The 20360-nt window shown below is 33.5% G+C and overlaps 3 protein-coding genes and 1 long non-coding RNA gene across 5 annotated transcripts; 2 read left to right on the forward strand and 2 right to left on the reverse strand.

The window, feature by feature from the left end:
* Positions 1–1049: 1049 nt before the first annotated feature.
* Positions 1050–4777, forward strand: LOC110632769 (serine/threonine-protein kinase STY13-like). Its single transcript, XM_021781093.2, has 6 exons — positions 1050–2016; positions 2713–2834; positions 3203–3408; positions 3501–3675; positions 4141–4275; positions 4429–4777. Exons 1-6 carry the CDS (start codon positions 1701–1703, stop codon positions 4633–4635), a joined length of 1161 nt encoding a protein of 386 aa, XP_021636785.2. The 5' UTR covers positions 1050–1700; the 3' UTR covers positions 4636–4777.
* LOC110632771 (uncharacterized) lies at positions 3968–8062 on the reverse strand. The gene is made up of 2 exons (XR_009144085.1): positions 7943–8062; positions 3968–5207 (listed from the first exon to the last, which is right to left on the reverse strand). It is a non-coding gene; the product is annotated as an uncharacterized LOC110632771 (long non-coding RNA).
* On the forward strand, positions 8023–10660 carry LOC110632770 (homocysteine S-methyltransferase 3). Its single transcript, XM_021781094.2, has 7 exons — positions 8023–8339; positions 8921–8977; positions 9139–9365; positions 9472–9601; positions 9741–9944; positions 10039–10110; positions 10335–10660. The coding sequence occupies exons 1-7, from the start codon at positions 8163–8165 to the stop codon at positions 10506–10508; spliced, it is 1041 nt and encodes a 346-aa protein (XP_021636786.2). The 5' UTR covers positions 8023–8162; the 3' UTR covers positions 10509–10660.
* A 525-nt stretch (positions 10661–11185) lies between these two features.
* Positions 11186–13354, reverse strand: LOC110632772 (protein RDM1). 2 transcript variants are annotated; one of them, XM_058135938.1, is made up of 3 exons: positions 13049–13354; positions 12147–12264; positions 11186–11791 (listed from the first exon to the last, which is right to left on the reverse strand). In XM_058135938.1, the coding sequence occupies exons 2-3, from the start codon at positions 12244–12246 to the stop codon at positions 11424–11426; spliced, it is 468 nt and encodes a 155-aa protein (XP_057991921.1). In that variant the 5' UTR covers positions 12247–12264; positions 13049–13354; the 3' UTR covers positions 11186–11423. The 2 variants fall into 2 exon arrangements, with proteins under 2 accessions (XP_057991921.1, XP_057991920.1); XM_058135937.1 differs by having other exon boundaries at positions 12087–12264; positions 13049–13351.
* Between the last annotated feature and the right edge of the window lie 7006 nt (positions 13355–20360).

Here is a 20360-nt window from a genome sequence, read left to right on the forward strand (position 1 = left end):
ATTTTCTTGTGTCATTATAGAATAAATAAAAATATTCATTAATTTCTTATAAAAATAATACCCTTTTTAAAATTAATTTTAAAAAATAAATTTTACATTTAAAAATAATATTAACTATAATAGTATATCAATTATTATATTTAAAAATATTATTAAATATAAATCAATGATAAAAATTATATTATGATCATCATAAGAGCAAAATAGAAATTGTTATTAAATATAATACACTTTAATTAATTTTATTATTAAAACTATTAAATGAAATAGGTGTGTTTATAGAAGCTAAATAAAAACTATTTAAAATAAATGTGCTTTAAATAAATACTATTTAAATTATATTTTAGAAAACCCAAATTGAAATAATTTAAATTTTAATATTTCAAGAAAAATTTCATGATAAAGTAATATTTGTATTAATTTGAGCTTTTAGTTTAAAATAGGGGAAATTTATTTAGTTTCTTAAAAGTTAAAAAAGGGCAAAATAGTCCAATCGGAGAATACAGGTATTTTCGTTGAGGAAAGAAGCTTCCTTTTGTTTTTTTGGGTATGTACTTGGATTTTGTTTTTGTACTTATCGAATTGGTTGGTTTGGCTCAAAGTTCTAAATTCTTTACGCTTTATATGCCCTCTCTTTTTCCATTTTGAAGCAGTCTCTGACTCTCCAGGCAGAGCCTTGTTATAGGCACAATCCCCGCTCTCGTCTTTCTTCTTCTTGGTTTGGCTAATAATTTGTTTGGGTTTTTGGTGGCTTGCCTTACAATCCCAAATAAGCCTCTCTCTTTTTCTCTGTGTGTTTAGCTGCAAAATCTTCCCTTCTTTCCTTTTCAATGGGTTGGTAAAGTAAAAAATGGAGATGACGACGACATCTATGAACCACCACCGATTCTGTCTTTTCTCTCTTTTTTCTTCTCCTCCGCCATTTTAAGAATTCAACGTCAATCTTCTTGTCTCGTCTCTTCTCTCTCTCTCTCTAACGAACTTGTTTCTTCGGGGGGTTTTGGGGGGGGGGGGGGGGGGGTGTGTGGTTGGGGGAAGGTAAGGGGAGTGGGAGGAAGAGAGAGAGAGAGGTGGGATTTGGGTTTATGGGTTTTTGCTGAAATGCTTGCTGCTTTTCATTCTGTTTAGAGTTTTATTTATTGAAAATTTTTTGAGGGTTTGTTTTGATTTTTTTTTTTTTTGAAATTCTTGGGTCAATTGGGTCGTTTTCATCGATTACTTTTTGTTTTTATTTTTATTTTTTTTTTGTGGTTCTATTTAAATTAGTGGATGCAATAAAAAAATTGGTCGGTGATAGGGATTTTTGAAATTTTAGAGTGCAATTGTTCAGGCAGTATACAGAAAGTATTTTGCTTACTCATTTGTTATAAGATCAATATTGGAGGGGAGGATTTTGGGTTGGTGAATTGAGTTTCTATTTGATCAAAATTTTCACTACAGTATTTGATTGGTAATTTTATCTTAGGTGGGATTAGTTGTTGAAATTTCCTTGATGATTGCATATTGCTGTGTTTTTTTATCATTAAATTTTATTGGAATTCGACGATAATGATGAAAATTGAAATTTAAATCGATAAGTTCTATCTAGGATAGTAAACAAGTTCATTTTTCTGAGTTTTGTTATTTTTTAATTGTTGTCTGGGATTTAAGGCTCTTTTTGGTACTTAAGAAGGAATTGTATTTGTGTTTGGTTCTTTACAATGGATTCAAGAACAAGTGGAAATGGGGATGCTGGGGGTATCAGGGAGGAAGAGAAATCTGATAATTCAAAGGTGAAAGGTACAGGAAGTGTTAGTAGCAAAGATATGATTTTTCGAGCAGATAAAATCGATCTTAAGAGCTTGGATGTACAACTGGAGAAGCACTTGAGCAGGGCTTGGTCAATGAACATTGAGACCCAAAGGCCTAAAGAAGAATGGGAGATCGATTTGTCTAAATTGGATATAAGAAATGTAATAGCCCATGGAACTTACGGGACTGTTTATCGGGGTATCTACGATAACCGAGATGTTGCAGGTAAATTTTCACTCTTTCCCTTTTCCCTACTCTGTTTATTTTGCTCACATTAGGTGCAAGTCTCTACCATCAAAGGTAATAAAATGGCCCACTTTCATGGATTCAGATTTTGGTAACTAATTACTGATCCTAGAAACCCAAGCTTTGGATTATGTGATCTTTTTCCTGATACAGCATATGCTAAAACCAATCCAATGTGAATCGATTAAAAAGTTCGATCAGATGAACCATTCATCTTGTTTGGTATTTGAGGCAACAATCTATAGGTGGAAACCCTGAGTAGATTAGTGGTCTGATGCAAAAAAGCCACCTTGCAGGTCAGTTGGGGGACCTATTGATTTTGGGATTACATGGAAGACGTGGGCGTTACTTGTATGGGAAAAAAAAAAAAAAAGAGATGTAATTTTGATCTTCCTGGTATTAGATAGTCAATATAAAAATTTGGTTTTTAATCATTAAATTTTGCAAGACTTTTGAAATTGAAGCTAATGAATATTGAAAATGATCACATGGTATTGGATGTGTATATGCTTATTATTTAATTATGTCTTATCCAAGAAAATATTTTCATTAAGATTTGCATGTGCTTTCTTGAATTTGTTTATTTGATATGTAATGCATAATGAGACTAGAAAGCTAAATCACTGTGTTTGTTAATGTGTTATGCTAACTGCAATGTTATGTTGGATATTACAGTGAAGCTATTGGACTGGGGTGAGGATGGTATTGCCACAACTGCTGAAACCACTGCTCTGCGGGCATCATTTCGGCAAGAGGTTGCTGTTTGGCACAAGCTTGACCATCTTAATGTCACGAAGGTACAAACTTACTCTTAAAACTTTTATTCCGTTTATTCTCATGACACTAACACCATTTTAATATATAAAAAAAGGGCATTTATGGGCTGTGAAATTTTGTTACAATTACACAAACTTCTGCTATACAAGTTTGGTTTTTCTTGACGCCTTTTGATATATGTGTGATTTTGTAATGATGTTTTCTCATTTTTATGGGGTTGATATTTCAACAACCAAAATGTTGTGTGTGTACTTTGAGCAAGTCTTATCAGTTGGAACTTAGAACTTTCCTAAAAAAAAAGGGATGTGCCCTGTCATATTTGCTGTTAAAGTAGGCTTCCTTTCTTCTGTTGTATTCTCAATCCTCTGTGTTACAATTTTGTTAACAGTTTGTTGGAGCATCAATGGGAACATCAAATCTCAAAATTCCTGCAAAAGACATGTCTGATGGTCAAACTTCCCTCCCTTCCAGGGCTTGTTGTGTGGTTGTTGAGTATCTCCCCGGTGGGACGCTAAAACAGTACTTGATAAGAAATAGGCGAAAGAAACTTGCTTTTAAGGTTGTGGTGCAGCTGGCTTTGGATCTCTCTAGGGGGTGAGTTCTGGTTTTCTGTCATTTTTGGCAGAAAAAAAATTGTAAATAAGCTAATCGTTGATTAGGATTCTACTTTGTGTACTTATTTGCAGACTTAGCTATCTACATTCAAAGAAGATTGTACATCGTGATGTCAAAACTGAAAACATGTTATTGGATGCTCATCGAACTCTTAAAATTGCTGATTTTGGTGTTGCCCGTGTTGAAGCTCAGAATCCAAGGGACATGACCGGTGAAACTGGTACCCTTGGATACATGGCCCCTGAGGTAGTCATTCCTTCACAAAATTTGATATGTTTCTGATAAGGAAATATTTATTAACCATTTTTTAGTATGTTATATTCACATAGCAAAAGGCATTACACATTTCTGAGGACTTAACCCAAAATCGTTTAGAGTGGAGAAAGCGAATCCATATAGTTGACCCCAAATTTTTTGAATAAAGGCTTAGTTGAGTTGAGTTTATATTCACGTAGCAAAAGCAAGTAGGATTCTTGTTTCACAATGAATGGCTATTAAGTGCATAGAAAATGAAGAGGAAAAGGAATCCTGAAGGATATATTCCAATATGATGTGAGAGTTAGCCTTATATTGCACATTTTCTATGTGGGTCTCTGTGGTTGCATGTACCTTACAGTAATTGGTAAACTAGCAGACAGAAAAATGAAAATGCAGTTGAATTTACATTTTGGGCCTGTAGTTGAACGCTTTCTAACAAGATACATTATGTAGGTTCTTGATGGCAAACCATATAATAGAAGCTGTGATGTCTACAGCTTTGGCATATGCTTGTGGGAAATTTATTGTTGTGATATGCCTTACCCTGATCTTAGCTTTGCTGATGTGTCATCTGCCGTTGTCGGACAGGTTAGTTCACAATCCTATAAACACGCATTTGCACTTGCCTAGTCTCTGCTATTTAACTACCTGAATGTAGTACATTGTACAGATTTGATGTATACCACAAAAGGATCCACAAAATTTTGTTGTGAGTTTAATAGTGCAAAATTTTGTTGGCAGAATCTACGACCAGAGATCCCAAGATGCTGTCCAAGTTCTTTAGCCACTATCATGCGAAAGTGCTGGGATGCAAATGCAGAAAAACGTCCTGAAATGGCTGTGGTGGTGAGAATGTTAGAAGCCATTGATACAAGCAAAGGAGGAGGGATGATTCCTGATGACCAGGCACCTGGCTGTTTCTGTTTTGCCCCTGCTCGTGGTCCTTGAGTTCCTTATTTCCTCTTTTTCGCATTCTTTTGTTTCTCATTTCATTTGAAAGCACAGATGGAATCATGTCAACTAGCTCTTTGATTGATTTCTGCCTGTCATTTTGTTAACAGTAATGAAAACATGCTATAAGGTTCATAAAGTTTACCTCTGCGTACCTCAAATTATGTTTAGCCTCATAACGCTATTGATGGTGGCCTAAAAAACGAGTGATGCAATGCATGGTTGTAGGGTGGGAATTGCTCATGAACCATGATATGGGTGGATACAGAAGATGAGAAGGAGGTATGTTAAGGCCATTGATGGTGGACCACCCACAGATGTTCAGTAACACTTGAATGTCTAGTTCTGAGCTTTAGAATGTCCAGTCTTGAGTATGAAGGGATGCATCGGAGGCGGTAACACTTTCCCATACTCAAGTCCCCTTTAGGAGAGCAAGCTTGAAGCACCGAAATCATGGTAACTTCGAGCTCGATATCGCTCAAAATGTGATAAAAAAAGCTTCAAGGCCTCATTGCAACAATTATGCGCGGAATAACCGTCGATCATCGAGGTCCAAGAAACAAACATCCCTCAAATACATTTTATCAAATAATTTACGAGGTAAACCAAGCAACCATTTTGAACCAACAAGACACAGACTAAACCCATTTTCCAATTTGTAAAGTGAGTGAGTCGATTTCGTCTAAAACTGCTTACATGCTTTCAGCGTTAAAACAAAGCTCCTAGTGTGCATTACAATCCGTTTTTGAACCAGTTGAGAAAAGAACCCCTCATGGGCATTTTTAGCTTTAGATTAAACTCAATACAAGTATAGTGGTTTTCAAGCTGGGTTAATAGCAAACAGGCAAGGTTTATATCACCAGTATGAGAGAGCGCAAAACGCTAAGAAGCTGCTCACAGGTAATGCATGAGTAATGAGACCAGCTCTGGTCGTGTGGACTCGAATTTGCTTCAACTGCGTCATGGAAGTGAAGGATTCCAGGATTAAGAGAGTCGGGTGCGTGATGATTACATTGGTATCTGGTAGTTGAATTCCATTTGATTGTTCTGGTGGCGGAAGGTAATGAGAATGAGGGGATAGAAATGTTTTCATGCGAAGGTGGAACTGAACATCGATGACAAGGGTTTCGATAGTCAATATGCTAACTGCATGAGTTTACGTCTGAAACCAAGAAGAGAGTAATTTCGAGTTTTAACTTTTGGATGAGCCCATGAATAGCGGTCCATAGTATAGTAGTTTAGGATTAGCCCATGGGATGAATCAAGTCTTTGGGTTCTAATCCTACCCACTAACTGAATAAGGAAGATGCAGATGCCGAATAACAACAGTCAATTGATTAGATGGGGGTAACCCAAATTGGAAATTGGAATGGAGAATCAATTCAGCAAAAAGTGATGCCACAAAACAAAAGTTAAGCTTGTTATCGTGCAACGCTTTAATATCTACCCTCCAAAGCTCGCTAATGGATTTATACTCGGAACACATTTATGTCGTTTCTTCCCCACTGTTTCCAGCAAACCAATATCTGGTGGCCATTTTGATTTCAAATACGCCCAGCAAGTTCATCTCATCAATACTCTCCACTATTGGTATTCAGCTTTTTTTTTTAATATATATATATATATATTAATTAACGATAATTTAATATTTTTTTAAAATTATAAAACTTTAAATTTAAATTTTGATAAAAGCCAAATGAATAGCAGGAAGAAAATATTCGTATATTTCTTTTTCGCTAGCTTTTTTTTATGATAAATTAAAATATATGCACACCCGAAAATATAAGAGTTAATTGAAAGGAACTTTAACACATAATTATAAATTCACATACACATTCATAATTAATATAAAAGCTCTCGAAGACTTTGCCCTAGACACGCCCTAAATGAAACCCCAATCAAACCATATCAGCCCACTTACAAACCACAACAAGGCCTTTCGATTTTTTTTTTTTTTTTTTTTTTTTTTTACAGTCACTCCATTGATATTTGTTCAAAAGTTAAATTCTTCTTATTGGAGAGCAGTTGCGAAAAGTATTGGTGGTGTCACTCTCCTCCTTATCTTATCCAGAGAGAACAAAACAAAACAGGCACAGCACCTATAAAACAAGAGCTTCGTGCGCTCTATTTTTTCTAGGCCCAAAAACAATGTCAGCAACTATAAAGCAAGAGTCTTGTGCTCTATATTTTTTTTTAGGCCCAAAAACAAAGTGAAAAACCTTATTTGCATTGCACCTTCCAATAATAAACAGACAAGACAGAGAACCTAGACCTTATCAAGGCCACGTTCAAAATCAGAAATCTCCAGAATCGAATCTTGACGATGATATGTCCTGTTTGTGTTCGTAAACGTGTAACTTTTCTTTTAAGGAGGATGAGAGAGAGAGAGAGAGAGAGAGAGAGAGACAGACGATAAATACCGAACTAGAAGCTAACTTGTTGAGTAAAATGGAAAATTTACGTGACATAGAAGAGTCCAAATTTGCATTGGAATTTCCTGCACGGCATGCGATGATATACATACTAAGCTAACCATTATATATATATATATATATATATATATATAGTGACTCCTTAAAATCTAACTGGATAAGTTTAAGAATAATTAGATAAGTGTCCATTGCTTTCCATACCCAAATTTCTTTTCTTTCACTTCATTTCGTATTCTATTTAGTTCCCCTCCTTGCCTGCCATTATCTTTAGATAGGGATGTTTGATTCTGATTTCATTACGGCTTTAATTAAGAATGAAAATTACAATCAAATTTTTGATTATATAATTTTTAAAAATCAAACTTAACTTCTAATTACGGTTTGATTCTAAACAATTTCAATAAGATTTTAATTATATTTTAATTTCAATTTTAATTATAATTTCTTTTTAGATTTTAATTTTTGTACTTATTTAAAAATAGAAAATATAATCATAATTATATATAAACATACATAATTTTATTGACATTATAAAATATATCTAAAAACTATTAAAAATATATATATAAAATCAATTTTTTAATTCCATTTCAATTTAGGTTTAATTCTTACATTAACGGTTTTTTTGTACTGATAAAATTCGGTTTTTACATTACCTAAATTGATATTTTTATTTTAAAAAAGAAATTTTTGAAGAAAAATTTTACTTATTAAATTACCCCAAATTATATTGAATCCAAATCGAATCATAATTAAATTGAGATTGAGAGGATTTTATGATCTAGGATCAGACCCTGTAATCTAATTTCAGACTCTTGATTTCAGAAATCGAAATCAAATTAAATCGATCCGCTGGTTTGGTATACCCTTACCCAATAACACGAAGGGGCAAAATTGGCAACTTGAAATTGGGAGTGGCAGTTCCTTCCTTTCCATTATAAAGCCAAAATGCTTTGAAGAAGTTTGGCAGGTGCTTTTAGTTTCTGAAAAACCGAAAAAAACATTTTTCATTAATAAGAAGGTAAGGTAACGCATATCTAACTCGCAAGCAAGTCTTCTACCTTCCTGAACCTCAACCTGTTCTTCGTAAAGATGGTACTGGAAAGCGCATACACCTCTTGTTTTTTGTTAGATTTCATCCAGAAGTGCGGTGGCTACGCCTTAGTCGATGGCGGCTTTGCCACTGAACTCGAACGACACGGTGCTGACCTCAACGACCCTCTATGGAGCGCCAAATGCCTTATCAGCTCCCCTCACCTCGTCCGAAGGGTACTTTCTCTCCCTTTCATGTCTTTTATCACACGCACACTTTAAGTTTAAACATTTATTCATAGTTTTGTCCTTTTTTTTTTTCTAGTTTTTAATTTAGGTTTTTATGATTTTGAAAAGAAATTTGAAGTCCAAGTTTAATAAGTTTTTTTTTTTGCTAATTTTCTGTATATATTTTTTTCCCGATATATACGAGATAACCAAAGCTGTGTCGTATTGTAACCGAAACACAAGTTACTGATGAAGTCAGGTATTGTAAGGAAGCTGTTATCTTCTTCTGACAAATAAGTGGGCAAAGTCCATCTGCTCCACCTTATGCCTACTTTAGTGTCTTTTCGGGACACTTGTCTATTTCATGCAATTAAAATATTAAAAAAATATAGAAAGTGATATAATTTTTAAAAATACATGAAATTATTATAAATTATGATCTGTTGGAAAAAATGAGAGGAGCGAGGGCCAAGAGATTTACAATGGTTTTAAATCTGATTATTAAATTAATTATTATATTAACGTCTTAAGTAAAATGATTATACTAATGAATTCATTATACTAAATTTGACTTTGTTTAAATGTGATAGGTACACCTCGATTATCTTGACGCTGGGGCAAATATCATATTAACAGCATCTTATCAGGCAAGTTTATTACTATTTTTTTTTTTAAAAAAATTTAATGATTATAGGATATTAATGAAATATGATGCAAGGATTCAAATCTCACCGATATGATTTTCTTTTTCAATACTAAAAAAAAAAAAAATTATATATGACTTAACTAGTTCAAAACAATGTCACAGGCTACTATTCAGGGTTTTGAGGCCAAAGGGTTATCCACAGAAGAAGCAGAATCATTACTTCGAAGAAGTGTCGAAATTGCCTGCGAGGCAAGGGAAATTTATTATGACAATTGTACCAAAGCTTCTTGGGATTTTGTGGAACGTGGAAATATAGCAAGGCGTCCAGTTCTGGTCGCTGCTTCCATTGGCAGCTACGGGGCTTATTTAGCTGATGGCTCAGAGTATAGGTAATTAAGTAATTAATTCAATCTTCGACTATAGAATCTGTGCATGGCTTCGTATACCAATGTCTCTATGCTGTTGAGAGACTTACTGTCCATCTGCTGTTTACAGTGGCAACTATGGCGATGCAGTTTCTCTCCAAACACTGAAGGATTTTCACAGGAGAAGATTACAGATTCTGGCCAAAGCAGGAGCTGACTTGATTGCATTTGAGACGATTCCAAATAAGCTTGAAGCAAAGGTATTTCATAATGTGGAAAGATGCCTTGAAGCTAGCTAACAGAGAATTAAATTCTTTGTTCTTTCTGGTCACTTATTGGTTAGTTGAACAATTACCTGATTATTCAATGACTCAATTGGTTATGTTAATCTGTTGTTAGGCATACGCTGAGTTGCTTGAAGAGGAAGGCGTAAATATTCCAGCATGGTTTTCTTTCACTTCCAAGGATGGAATTAATGTGGTTAGTGGTGATTCTATCTTGGAATGTGCCTCTATTGCAGATACTTGCAGGCAAGTTGCCGCTGTTGGAATCAACTGTACCCCTCCTAGATTTATCCATGGACTTATTCTCTCCATTTGCAAGGTATACATTTCCTCACTGACATCCTCCATGAACTGTATTCCTGTTCTTCTTAGCTAATGGAAAACAAATGCATCTTGGCTATTTGATCTGGCAGGTTACAAGCAAGCCGGTAGTCATATATCCAAATAGCGGTGAAACTTACAATGCTGAGCGCAAGGAGTGGGTGGTGAGCTTCCTGCCTGGAGTTCTTTTTCCTTACATAACATAGTTATGACTTCTCTTTCTTGTCGTCTTCTATGCGTCTTGTCCAATTGAGCAGTTGCATTTGCTTTTGCTATTGAGACCAAAAGCATGTTCTGCAGAAAATAGCATATGCCCTTTATTTGGATCATTTATATAGTTTCTGCGATGTCAGTGATTATTATGATGGACTAATGTTTTCTGCTGCAGAAATCAAGTGGAGTATCAGATGAAGATTTCGTTTCGTACGTAGGCAAGTGGCGCGAGGCTGGTGCTTCTCTTTTTGGTGGCTGCTGCAGGACTACTCCAAATACTATCAGAGCTATATCTGGGGTTCTCTCCAACAAATCTTCACCCTCTTTAAGTGATAAAATGGAGATGTGAATGATGTGAAACAGAGACTGAGGATCCGAATCTTATATCAACAATGGCCTTGTAGCCCAATGCCATCTCTGTTTTTCATGTCCCTAAGTGGATGCAACTTAGTCCTATCCTTTTATAAATGAAATAAACAAATTTCAATTTTCTTTTCCAAAGGTTGAGATGGTGAGAAATCAATAATGTATAGGAAAATTTTCTGTTTGAGATCTGTTATTGAAAACAGTGGAGACATCACCGTTAATTTCATCAGAGATGAGATTATAAGTACATTTGTATATTCAAACTAAACAATGAAATATAATGGTGAAACTTCAATTTGTGACCCCTTAATTTCAGGACTTCATTCTTGTCTAGCTTTACCACTAGAAAAGGCCTCACTGGCAAGCAACTGCACTGTCAAATCATCAAAAATGCCTAGATCATAATCCCCCTTCTACGATCTACCTCATCTCCTCATGCACCAAAATGAGCACCATCAAATACGTACGACTAAGAAATCATTGTTCGACATAATACCAGGTTTCACTTTTTGCAAAAGGGGTTCTAGGTAAATATTGATTTATCACTTCTATTAACCAATGACTATATATTTGATGCTGTTCAGATATAGATATTAGTGTTATTTCATTAATGCAGATGTAATTGAAACTATCAGTTTGAACAAAGCAAGCGAACCGCAATTCTCAGCCTTCAATTCAAGGGAACTTTATTTGAAATCAAGGATGAGAGCGTACCTAACCACAACCATCCATACAAGCAGGAATTAAAAAGATTTAAAAAAAAAAATCAGTGAATTACCAAAACAGGAGTTTCTAATTCATTCCAGATACAGATCATACATTTCAAAGCCCACACCTCAGAAACAAAAAAGCATCCTACAAAATCAGCTCAGAGGTGATTGCTCATCGAAACAATGCTTCATAGTTGTGGGAATATGGAGTCCACAAAAGCATGGTGCATTGGGTCCAACAGCCAGCTTTTAGCTACATGATGGTGAGATGAGGTACGCCTGTGAATTTCTTCAACCAGCCAAATGGTGGCTTCAGCCTTACAAGGATGAATTGTGATATCCAAGGGCTTTTGTTCATCCTCACTGCCAATTCTCAGATGATCCCACTGCTTTAGAAGAATGTTAGTGAGGTAATGCAAGGGTTGCCCATATAATTGCTTAATTGATTTGCCTAATCCCACCCATGATGAAAATGGAATGACAGAGCCATGACGTGCTGGCATAGGGAGCTGCCTCATATATTCTTGATACATTTCCGCTCTTTTGATCAGTACATCTAGAATGTAAAGCACATTATGTTGTGAGATAAAAAAAAAGTATAAAGAAATATTTGGGCTCAAACAGAGAAGATGATTTTCCCATTCCTTCACTGAGAAGATGATGAAATTCGGTGCTTAACTCAGACAGAGAGTATAAAATCACAAAATTTCCAACTAGATTAGAAATTCCTTAAAGCTGATTGAAACAGAAACTGGGACCAAGTTGCTTTGTCAGAGAATCAACAAATAAAAATGTTAACCAAAATAAAATATAACCAGGGACCAAATCCAAATTGGAATTAATAGTAATACCCTCAGATGTCATTTCTTTTGTAGGTTGATCAAGTGTAATATTAAGGGACAGTTGCTGACCCTCAACTCCATCATTAATCTCCATATCTCCATCTGAGGACGAAGATTCATCTGATGATATAACATCAATCTGCTCACTCCATGGCAGTGTCCTCTTCATGGTACATTCAATTTAAGCCTGCAGAAAATGAATCGCCCCGTTCCACATCAAAACAAGTTTGGGGTCCAAGCAGTCAAAAACATATGGAGATAAAGAAAAGACACTGATCAGCTCATGACAATAAAAAAACAAGCAAACCGAAAAAAGAGTTTGAAAGGGAAGGCATGCATTGACCAATATTTCACCTGTCTTAATACGAAATGATGATGTTTCATGCTACTCTCTTTTACATTAAAAAAATTCTATTCAATATTTATAACGCTATACAGTCAATAATTACTTTATAGAATTCTACTCTTTCCATCAAATTTCTAGGCCGTTTTCCTCTAAATATCTGAAAGACTCTGTACCTATGGAAGACCGTGAACCAGAATATCAAGAAAGCAGTATCGATAAAACATATGGCACACTAGTCTCCTTTGGTACCCCAAATGAAAGGCTTAGTTTGAAGGAACGAATGGGATGTGGCAGGAACAAAGACACGTAAATGTCGCCGTAAAACCATTCTCGCTTCATCATTTCACTTCGTTAGTGCAATTCTTCAACCAAATTACTAGAAACGAAAATGGTATTTTGCAAATCTGGTAAAAAAGTAAAGAAAAAAAAAAAAACTGAAATCATCCAATTCGTCGCTATCTTGTATGATCTTTCTGTTTTATTTCCTATTTAGTGTAAGACATGCCAAGTTTTCTGAGACCACACTCAATCGGCCAGGGGAGAGAGGGATATATAGAGAAGCGGAACGGACTAGGATGTAAAAAATAAAAAATAAAAAAGCGTTCTTTGGCGGAGATTAGCTTACCTGGGTTGATGTGCCGAGCACTTTTAGCAGAGAGAGTGATGGAGACTAGAGTTGGGTTTTGGGTTACCAGAGAGAGCGAGTGGGAGACGAAGTGATTGAATCGGAACTTACAGGCCGCAGCTTCGCAGCGAGAGAGAGACGCAACAGAGAAGCTGGGGGCCTAGTGCACTAAATAATTGCCAGAGATGGTGAAAGTACCCAACTTGACCCGCCCCGTCTGGAACCCGATCAATTTTCTCTGACTTCCTTTTGATCTCAATTTGTGCAGACGAAGGCAGGATTGCCTTCTCCCTATATCGAATATATTATTATTTTTATTAAAAAGTAATTTATTTATATATTATTAAAACAATATATAAACTTATATTTTTAATTATATTTTATTTTTTAATAAATAAATTTATATTATATATTAACAAATTAAAAAAAAAAAAATTCTCTGCGAAAAAACTCACATCTGACACTCCGATGGAAAATGCCTTGTCTGACCCCATATTCCTGTTAAGCGGGGATAGGAAGAGCAATTTCCACTTCCGACCCATCGCGCTGCTATTCCTAATAACTGCCCCTAAATTTTTGTACTCGGGCTTCATGTGGGCGTCAGATAGACCAAAGGTAAAAGCCCAGTTCCAGAATTGGGTATTCTTTACATTGCTTTCTAGGCCTAGCTACCCGAGCCAGTTTGAACTAAAGCCACATAAATATGAAGTTCTTGATGGCCCAATAACCCTTCCTCTATTTAGAGTGAATCTGATACTACAAGGAACACAGAATGCACTACCCTTCTTCCCTGCACCATTCTCTTCGTTTCTCTGCTTTGCAAACCAGATTCAAAGACAGACTCACCTATTATTGAAGATGTGCTATCTTGGTACACACACTCTTCTGGTGCTTGGACTCTGTAAGAGTGGGAAGCTTGAACATGCTTGCTCTTTCTTTGAAGAAAAATTATTGGAGTGATTCCCAAAGATGGCATGTACATATGTTGGTGGAGGAAATTGAGCAAAATGAAAAGATTCAGAAGTTGATGTTGCAGGCTAAAGGGTGAAAACCAATTTATTCTAGGCTTAAAGGATGTTTATTAAGATTGGCCTAGCAAATGAGAAGAATATCAGCCTGGATTTTTTTTTTTTTTTTGATCTATAGTAAGCAAAGGAATCAGATTCCAGAAGAAATAGCAAGTAGTAACAACGAATCTCAAATTCAAGGAATACGAAACTAAGCAAAAATGGAACCTTTTGGAAGGCAACTGAAACTTTTCTATGAAAAAAAACAAGTAGTAAACAACGATCATGCGGTGGATGGAAGAATTGTTTGAGTTTTCGGCCACCCAGTGCAGCAAGAAAACGATACTCGATTGTCGTTTGAACCTGATTCTGCCTCTTGTGCAAACATAACTCGAACGTTAGGTGTCCGGCCCAATATCTATTAAAGGCCAATCTCCGCAAATCGGGCTAATGCTTTTGGGTTAGAATGGCTTGAGTTTATGCTCAACTAACAATTCTGATTGTGCAAGGACTTCAATAAATGAATTTTAATTCAGTAGATAGGACTATGAGATTATGAATTCAAACTATAATTTTTGAAGCCATCTAAGGACACCAAGTATTTGTCTTCAAGTAGAGAAAAGTCCATTTCGTCATAGTTAAATCCAAAGTTTCCCCAAGTTAAGGAATAAATTATATTCCATTTTGTTAAATCCAAAGTTTCCCCAGCTCATGGAATAAATTGCATATTCCATAACATAAGATTCATCAAGATCTGGATTTATTATGAAATTGACATGATAAAGACAATGAAGCCTCAATAACTACCACCTGGCCCAGACAGCTGATGTGGGTACATGGCAACTTCAAAAGTTGGCTGTGCTCTATAGTGAGATGGGCACCATTGAAACTCTGTTTTATCAATCCTTGTCAACGTATAGGTACTAACTGGAGGACAGAGCTTGCTTCAGCCTCTCATGGAGAACAATAACTGAAAAACGACAAAAAAAAAATTGATGATTTGATAGCCAATATAGAAGGTTTATATAATGCTCTTACAAAAAATGAATAATTAAAGAGCAACCACCACACGTACATGTCAATGCAAGTGAGTGGTGAGTGGCTCTTATGTCCCATTACCCATTTTCTTTGATTTTTATTTTCCTCTTGTGCTGTGTGAACCTGTAATAATCTCGTCACATCCACATCAATATTTATTCTATATATATATATTGATTAGTTACATCATGCAATATTTGATCTCTCATGATATGCCTTTTCCTTTATTTGAAGTTTTCAACCCTACACATAGCCCTACACTTATATGCAATTCTTGAATTTGGAAACGCATTAACATATATACACGAATTTAATTCCATTTTAAATAATCAATGGAATTTTTTGATTTAGCACTGAAATATCGTTACTAAATCTGTAAATTTATGTAGTGATATTTATCTTCAATGAAGCCATTAATTTGAGGTAATCATCTTAATTAATAAATAAATTAAAAGTAGCTGGTGCGTCCTCATGTTCATATTTATAGATGCGGTCCTAACTACAGACATTCTCCCCACATCTTGACCACTGAATTAAATATAGGTATACGTAGTTGTTGACCCCAGTTTTTTTGAAGTAACTATTTGAACCAATTACACTTCTTGTATGCTCAAATTCTATAGAGAATTTATAATTTATCATTAATAATAATAATTTATCATTTATAACTTCTGCAATGAAAATTCAATAACTGTTTGCTGTGAAAGGATTCGAAAATAGAAGGTAAAATTAATGTTAGGTCCACTACACATGCCCTTTGCTAGAAAACTAGAGAGAAGGAGAAAAAGAATTCAATTGGTTGAGTTTGACCTTATTCTATAATCATTTTGTGGGTGCAAAGAGAAAATATATATATATATAAAATAATATAAAATGGCCCAACATGTTTTATTAATTATTACAACCTTTGCACCCTCTAGAACTTAGGTGATAAGATCTTTAACTGCGACAAGTTTTCATCACTTGCACGTACATGAGGAAAGGAATTGCATGCATCGAATTCATTCTATGATATTTTTTTTTTGTTTTTTCATATTTGAGATATCAAGTATAAAATACGTGCATGCATGCGTATATACAAGTATAAAAAGAGCACATGTACGCGTATAATAGTATATGGATAAAGGGAAATTTGGGGACACACATGAATCTGTACGTAAGTAGCTGCTAGCTAATAAAGATAACGACATATGTGATGTGAAGAAAGAAAAGGGTCTCAGTGTAGAATTTGAAAATCAAAAGATGAAAGCTAATTTGGCTTAAAACGGATAGAAAACCATACCAAAGAGAAAGAACGATGGGAATGGCCGATGGGGTCTCTCTCTCTCTCCAGAAACCCAAAAAATAGCAAAGAAATCCCCATGAAAAAAAAAAATTACAAATATAAAGAATCTTAAAGAAAATAATCAAAATGTTTCTGTCTGCTAACTTTGACTGCCTCGTAAATCTTGATTTAAGCCCTTAAGATTCACCAAGGAAGGGCTGGAAGGGTAGAATGGGGAAGAAAGAGAAAAGAAAAGAAAAAAAGGCAAAGTAAGATAGATCTTCTTGAAATTCTTTATGTCTTCTTTGACCTATTTTTGATATCTTATATGGGCGGCTTCTTTGTCCAAGATTGTATCATTGATGATCAAATCTTCCTTCTTCCATAGTTTTGATTGTGAACATCACTTTTTTGTATTGACCGCTAAAATGGGTAAATGAATTATATATCTTGCACATTACAAAAACAACAATTACACACTTTAAGAGTACTAAAAGAATTGGATTTTTATTGATGAATATATATTAAATATTTATCTTATATTAAGTTTTGATTGGTGATGCGTTAGAGTCCTCCCTACGATTAAAATATTTTATAATTGAAACTTAATAAATAACAATTAAAAAAAAAAAGAAAAACCTTAAGTTTATTATTATGCATTCAAGATCTCTCTTTATATATTTCCTATTTTTCCCATTATGCAAATGGCATTCAATGTGATGTGGACGATATATGCGGTCCATATTGCATGAGAAAAAGAAGGTGCTCAACGTTGAATATTAACAAACATGATGTTTCAACTAGTAAGACTTGGGATTTTCTCCTTCTATCGATCTTTTTTTTTTCTTCTTAAGGAAAATAAATGTAAAGAAAAAAGAAAATCAGAAATTGATGATTTCGTAGTTGAATCCAGGAAGGTGGTGTTCCCTGAGATTGGATAGCACTTGATGGAAATGCTGTGCCAGAGTTTCCAGGGAATAGACATTTCTTTACCAGGTGGATATGAGAACTTCATATCCATTGCTCCTTGCTAGGTGTAGGCCCTGGATTTATTAACCAACGGTCCATTATTTCCCAGGAACCCAAACCCTACAACTAATTTCTCTCCCTTTCTTTTGTATCCGCAAAAGTTCAAACTCTAACTTTATTCAAAATAATTATAACATTAATAATTTTAAAAATTAGAGAGAGATAGAGTTTACATTGGACTTTGTATGTTGTCATCATTTCACAAGGAAGTTATTACAAATGTTAACTTTCTTTTTTTCTTTTTTACACAATTTTTTCAGTGCTCCAATACAATAGTAAAATTTAAAAAAAAAGTCAATAGTAATATATACATTCAATTAATTTATAAATATTATAATATAAAATTATGATTTATCTTATTTCATTTTTTCATTATAAAAATCAATAATTTCAGAATATATAAATGATGAAACTCAAATATGAAATCTTTTCATTATTTACACCTTAAAAGTAAAAAAAAGAACAATATCGATAACCCTTAATTCGCTACTAAATTGTTATTAAACATATCATTATATGTAAAAAAACATTAATATTTGTTCATGCATTTATTTGGATACTACCAAAAAAAAAAAATTCATTATGAACATCCAAACTCAACATTTTTATTATGTCCTCATTGAATCCAAAAACATTGGTTACTCTTGATGCCATTCAGCTGCATCAAGCTTGTCAAAGGAGGGGAAAAAAAACCAAAAAATTAAAGCAATGTCACATATTGTAGGGCCTCTGCTTTTGCTCTTTAGATGTCTAATTACCCAATAAGGCCCCATTGCTCTTTAGTCTTTGATACAAGTATTCACTTTACAAGTTTCTTTGTGTTATTCAATCTTCACTTTTCCACCTTATTGCTTGAAATGATTTCCAAAGACCCACACCACAAACCCATTTCTCTTAATCTTTCTAAATTTCATACAAGAAGAAACCCACCATTATCAACCATTTTTCGTGTTGGTAATTGATTTTATGCTGATTAGATAGCCTTGATTTGAACACAATGGAAGTCCACTCATTATACATGTTTACAAAATTATCAATACTTCACTCGATTATTTCTTTTTAAATAAATCAATCAATTATTAATCACAAAATATATTTTGTTTTATAATATAAATGATTGAAAAATTAAATTTATGCAAATTGAACCAATTTTTTTTTATGATTAAATTAATGTCAATCTGATTGATTATAAAATAAATACAAATTTTGGAATTCCATTCTCAAATTAAAATCTCTAGATTCAATTAAGCGCGAGTATTTGAGCTCTAAATAAGATTTCCCTGCACGGATTAGGAACTGATTCCATTCTGAAATCAAATAAATTAAATATAATTTAGAGTTATTTACCGATTTATGATTTTAAATCGGCCTAGTATTCAAATTTTAGATTAAATAGAATTAAAATTAGTAATTCTCGCTATTTCTTTACTATCCACATCTATAATTCTTTATTTTTGAGCCAATATATATATTTCGTATAATTTTCAATTTCCCAAAAGAATTTTCTTATATTTCACTTTGTTTTTCTTTAATTAAAACATACAAATACAAAGATGTTTGTATAATTAATAAAATATATCATTCATTTTTTAATATCATTTATGAATATTTGTATTTTTTTGGTAATTAAAAATTAATGCACAAGACATAATTAATAATATGTGTCCTTTATTTATTTTATTTGTTAGTACATGTAATTGTTTTGATTATTTTTATAATTAAAAATACACAGTAAATTTATTGAAACTTAAAATTTATTTTTTCATCTCTATTTTAAAATCAATTTCTGTCAATTCAAAATCAATTAGAACCAAATTAAATTCTAAACGGCTAACCAATTTCAAACAGTGAGAAATCAAACTTCAATTATTTAGTTTAGGGTCAATTAAGCCACAACTTGAACTCACTCAAAATGGGACTGTGACGATAGCTATAAATGAGAATACACTTAACTTTAAAAATTATAATAAAAATGTTTTTAAATTTAAAAATATAATATAAAATTCTCTAAATTTTAAAATTTTACATAATAAAATTTTTTTAACCTTTAATAGTAAATTTATAAATAATATGTTAACGTTAACAATCTAAAATAACGATAATGTATAAATTATTATTATTTTTTAGGGATAAAGTTTTGTCAATTAATTATTTTATTATCTCATATGGTTAATATTTTTTTTATAATTGATATATAAAAAAAATTATAATTGATTTTATCATTATCACATAGATGAAAAAAATTATCAATGTCATCGTTACTATAGATTGTATAAATTAATTATTAAGAATTAAAAAAAATTTATTATATAAAATTTAAAAATTTAAAAGATTTAATATAATATTTTTTAATTTAAAAATATCTCTACTACAACCTTTATGATTTAGAGGCAATTAATGAAGTTTATCCCTAAAAAGGATAACAAAACAACTTTATACGGCCTCTAATCCTTAATTGGGACCAAATGACGATAATACCAACCAAAAACTACAACTTGGATATGGTATAGTGATCATAAAAAAGGATTTCCATTTGCAATGTGGAGGTTCCAATTTCTGGCGTCTAGTAATGGCTCCGCCGTCAAGCTTATTAAATATATTCATTTTTTATTAGTATATAATTAGCGTCTAATCAATGTCTAAGGCACAACAATCATGATATAAGCAACATGCCGAATGTAGGAGAATAAGAGATCTCCACTCGAGTGATAAGACCAGTCAATTAAAATTTCAAACCAGGGACTTCAAATAATTTTCTTTCTGGGTTTAAATTTAATAATGGTTTTGAATTTAGCAGCCATTAGAGTTGACTGTCTAAGGAGGAGCCACCCATAAAGGAGGAAGCATTAGCGGCGGGGGCGGAGCGCATCTCAGTTTTTTTTTTCTCTGTTAGGCTCAACAATTTATATAAAGATCCGCCACCTATAAAATGAAGCTCAAAAAGCACACTAACCCAAAAAACACATAGCAAAGG

Source organism: Hevea brasiliensis, chromosome 15 (genome assembly GCF_030052815.1).
Source record: "Hevea brasiliensis isolate MT/VB/25A 57/8 chromosome 15, ASM3005281v1, whole genome shotgun sequence".
NCBI lineage: Eukaryota > Viridiplantae > Streptophyta > Magnoliopsida > Malpighiales > Euphorbiaceae > Hevea > Hevea brasiliensis.

Bases quoted from the DNA above. Each gene is read 5' to 3' on its own strand.
- LOC110632770 (XM_021781094.2), top strand. From the start codon at position 8,163: ATGGTACTGGAAAGCGCATACACCTCTTGTTTTTTGTTAGATTTCATC. The intron at 9,602-9,740 runs GTATTTCATAAT...ATCTGTTGTTAG, and splicing joins CAAATAAGCTTGAAGCAAAG to GCATACGCTGAGTTGCTTGA. The intron at 10,111-10,334 runs GTGAGCTTCCTG...TTTCTGCTGCAG, and splicing joins CTGAGCGCAAGGAGTGGGTG to AAATCAAGTGGAGTATCAGA.
- LOC110632769 (XM_021781093.2), top strand. From the start codon at position 1,701: ATGGATTCAAGAACAAGTGGAAATGGGGATGCTGGGGGTATCAGGGAG. The intron at 3,676-4,140 runs GTAGTCATTCCT...TACATTATGTAG, and splicing joins TTGGATACATGGCCCCTGAG to GTTCTTGATGGCAAACCATA. The intron at 4,276-4,428 runs GTTAGTTCACAA...TTTTGTTGGCAG, and splicing joins CATCTGCCGTTGTCGGACAG to AATCTACGACCAGAGATCCC.
- LOC110632772 (XM_058135937.1), bottom strand. From the start codon at position 12,246: ATGAAGAGGACACTGCCATGGAGTGAGCAGATTGATGTTATATCATCA. The intron at 11,792-12,086 runs GTATTACTATTA...TTTACATTCTAG, and splicing joins AAAAGAAATGACATCTGAGG to ATGTACTGATCAAAAGAGCG.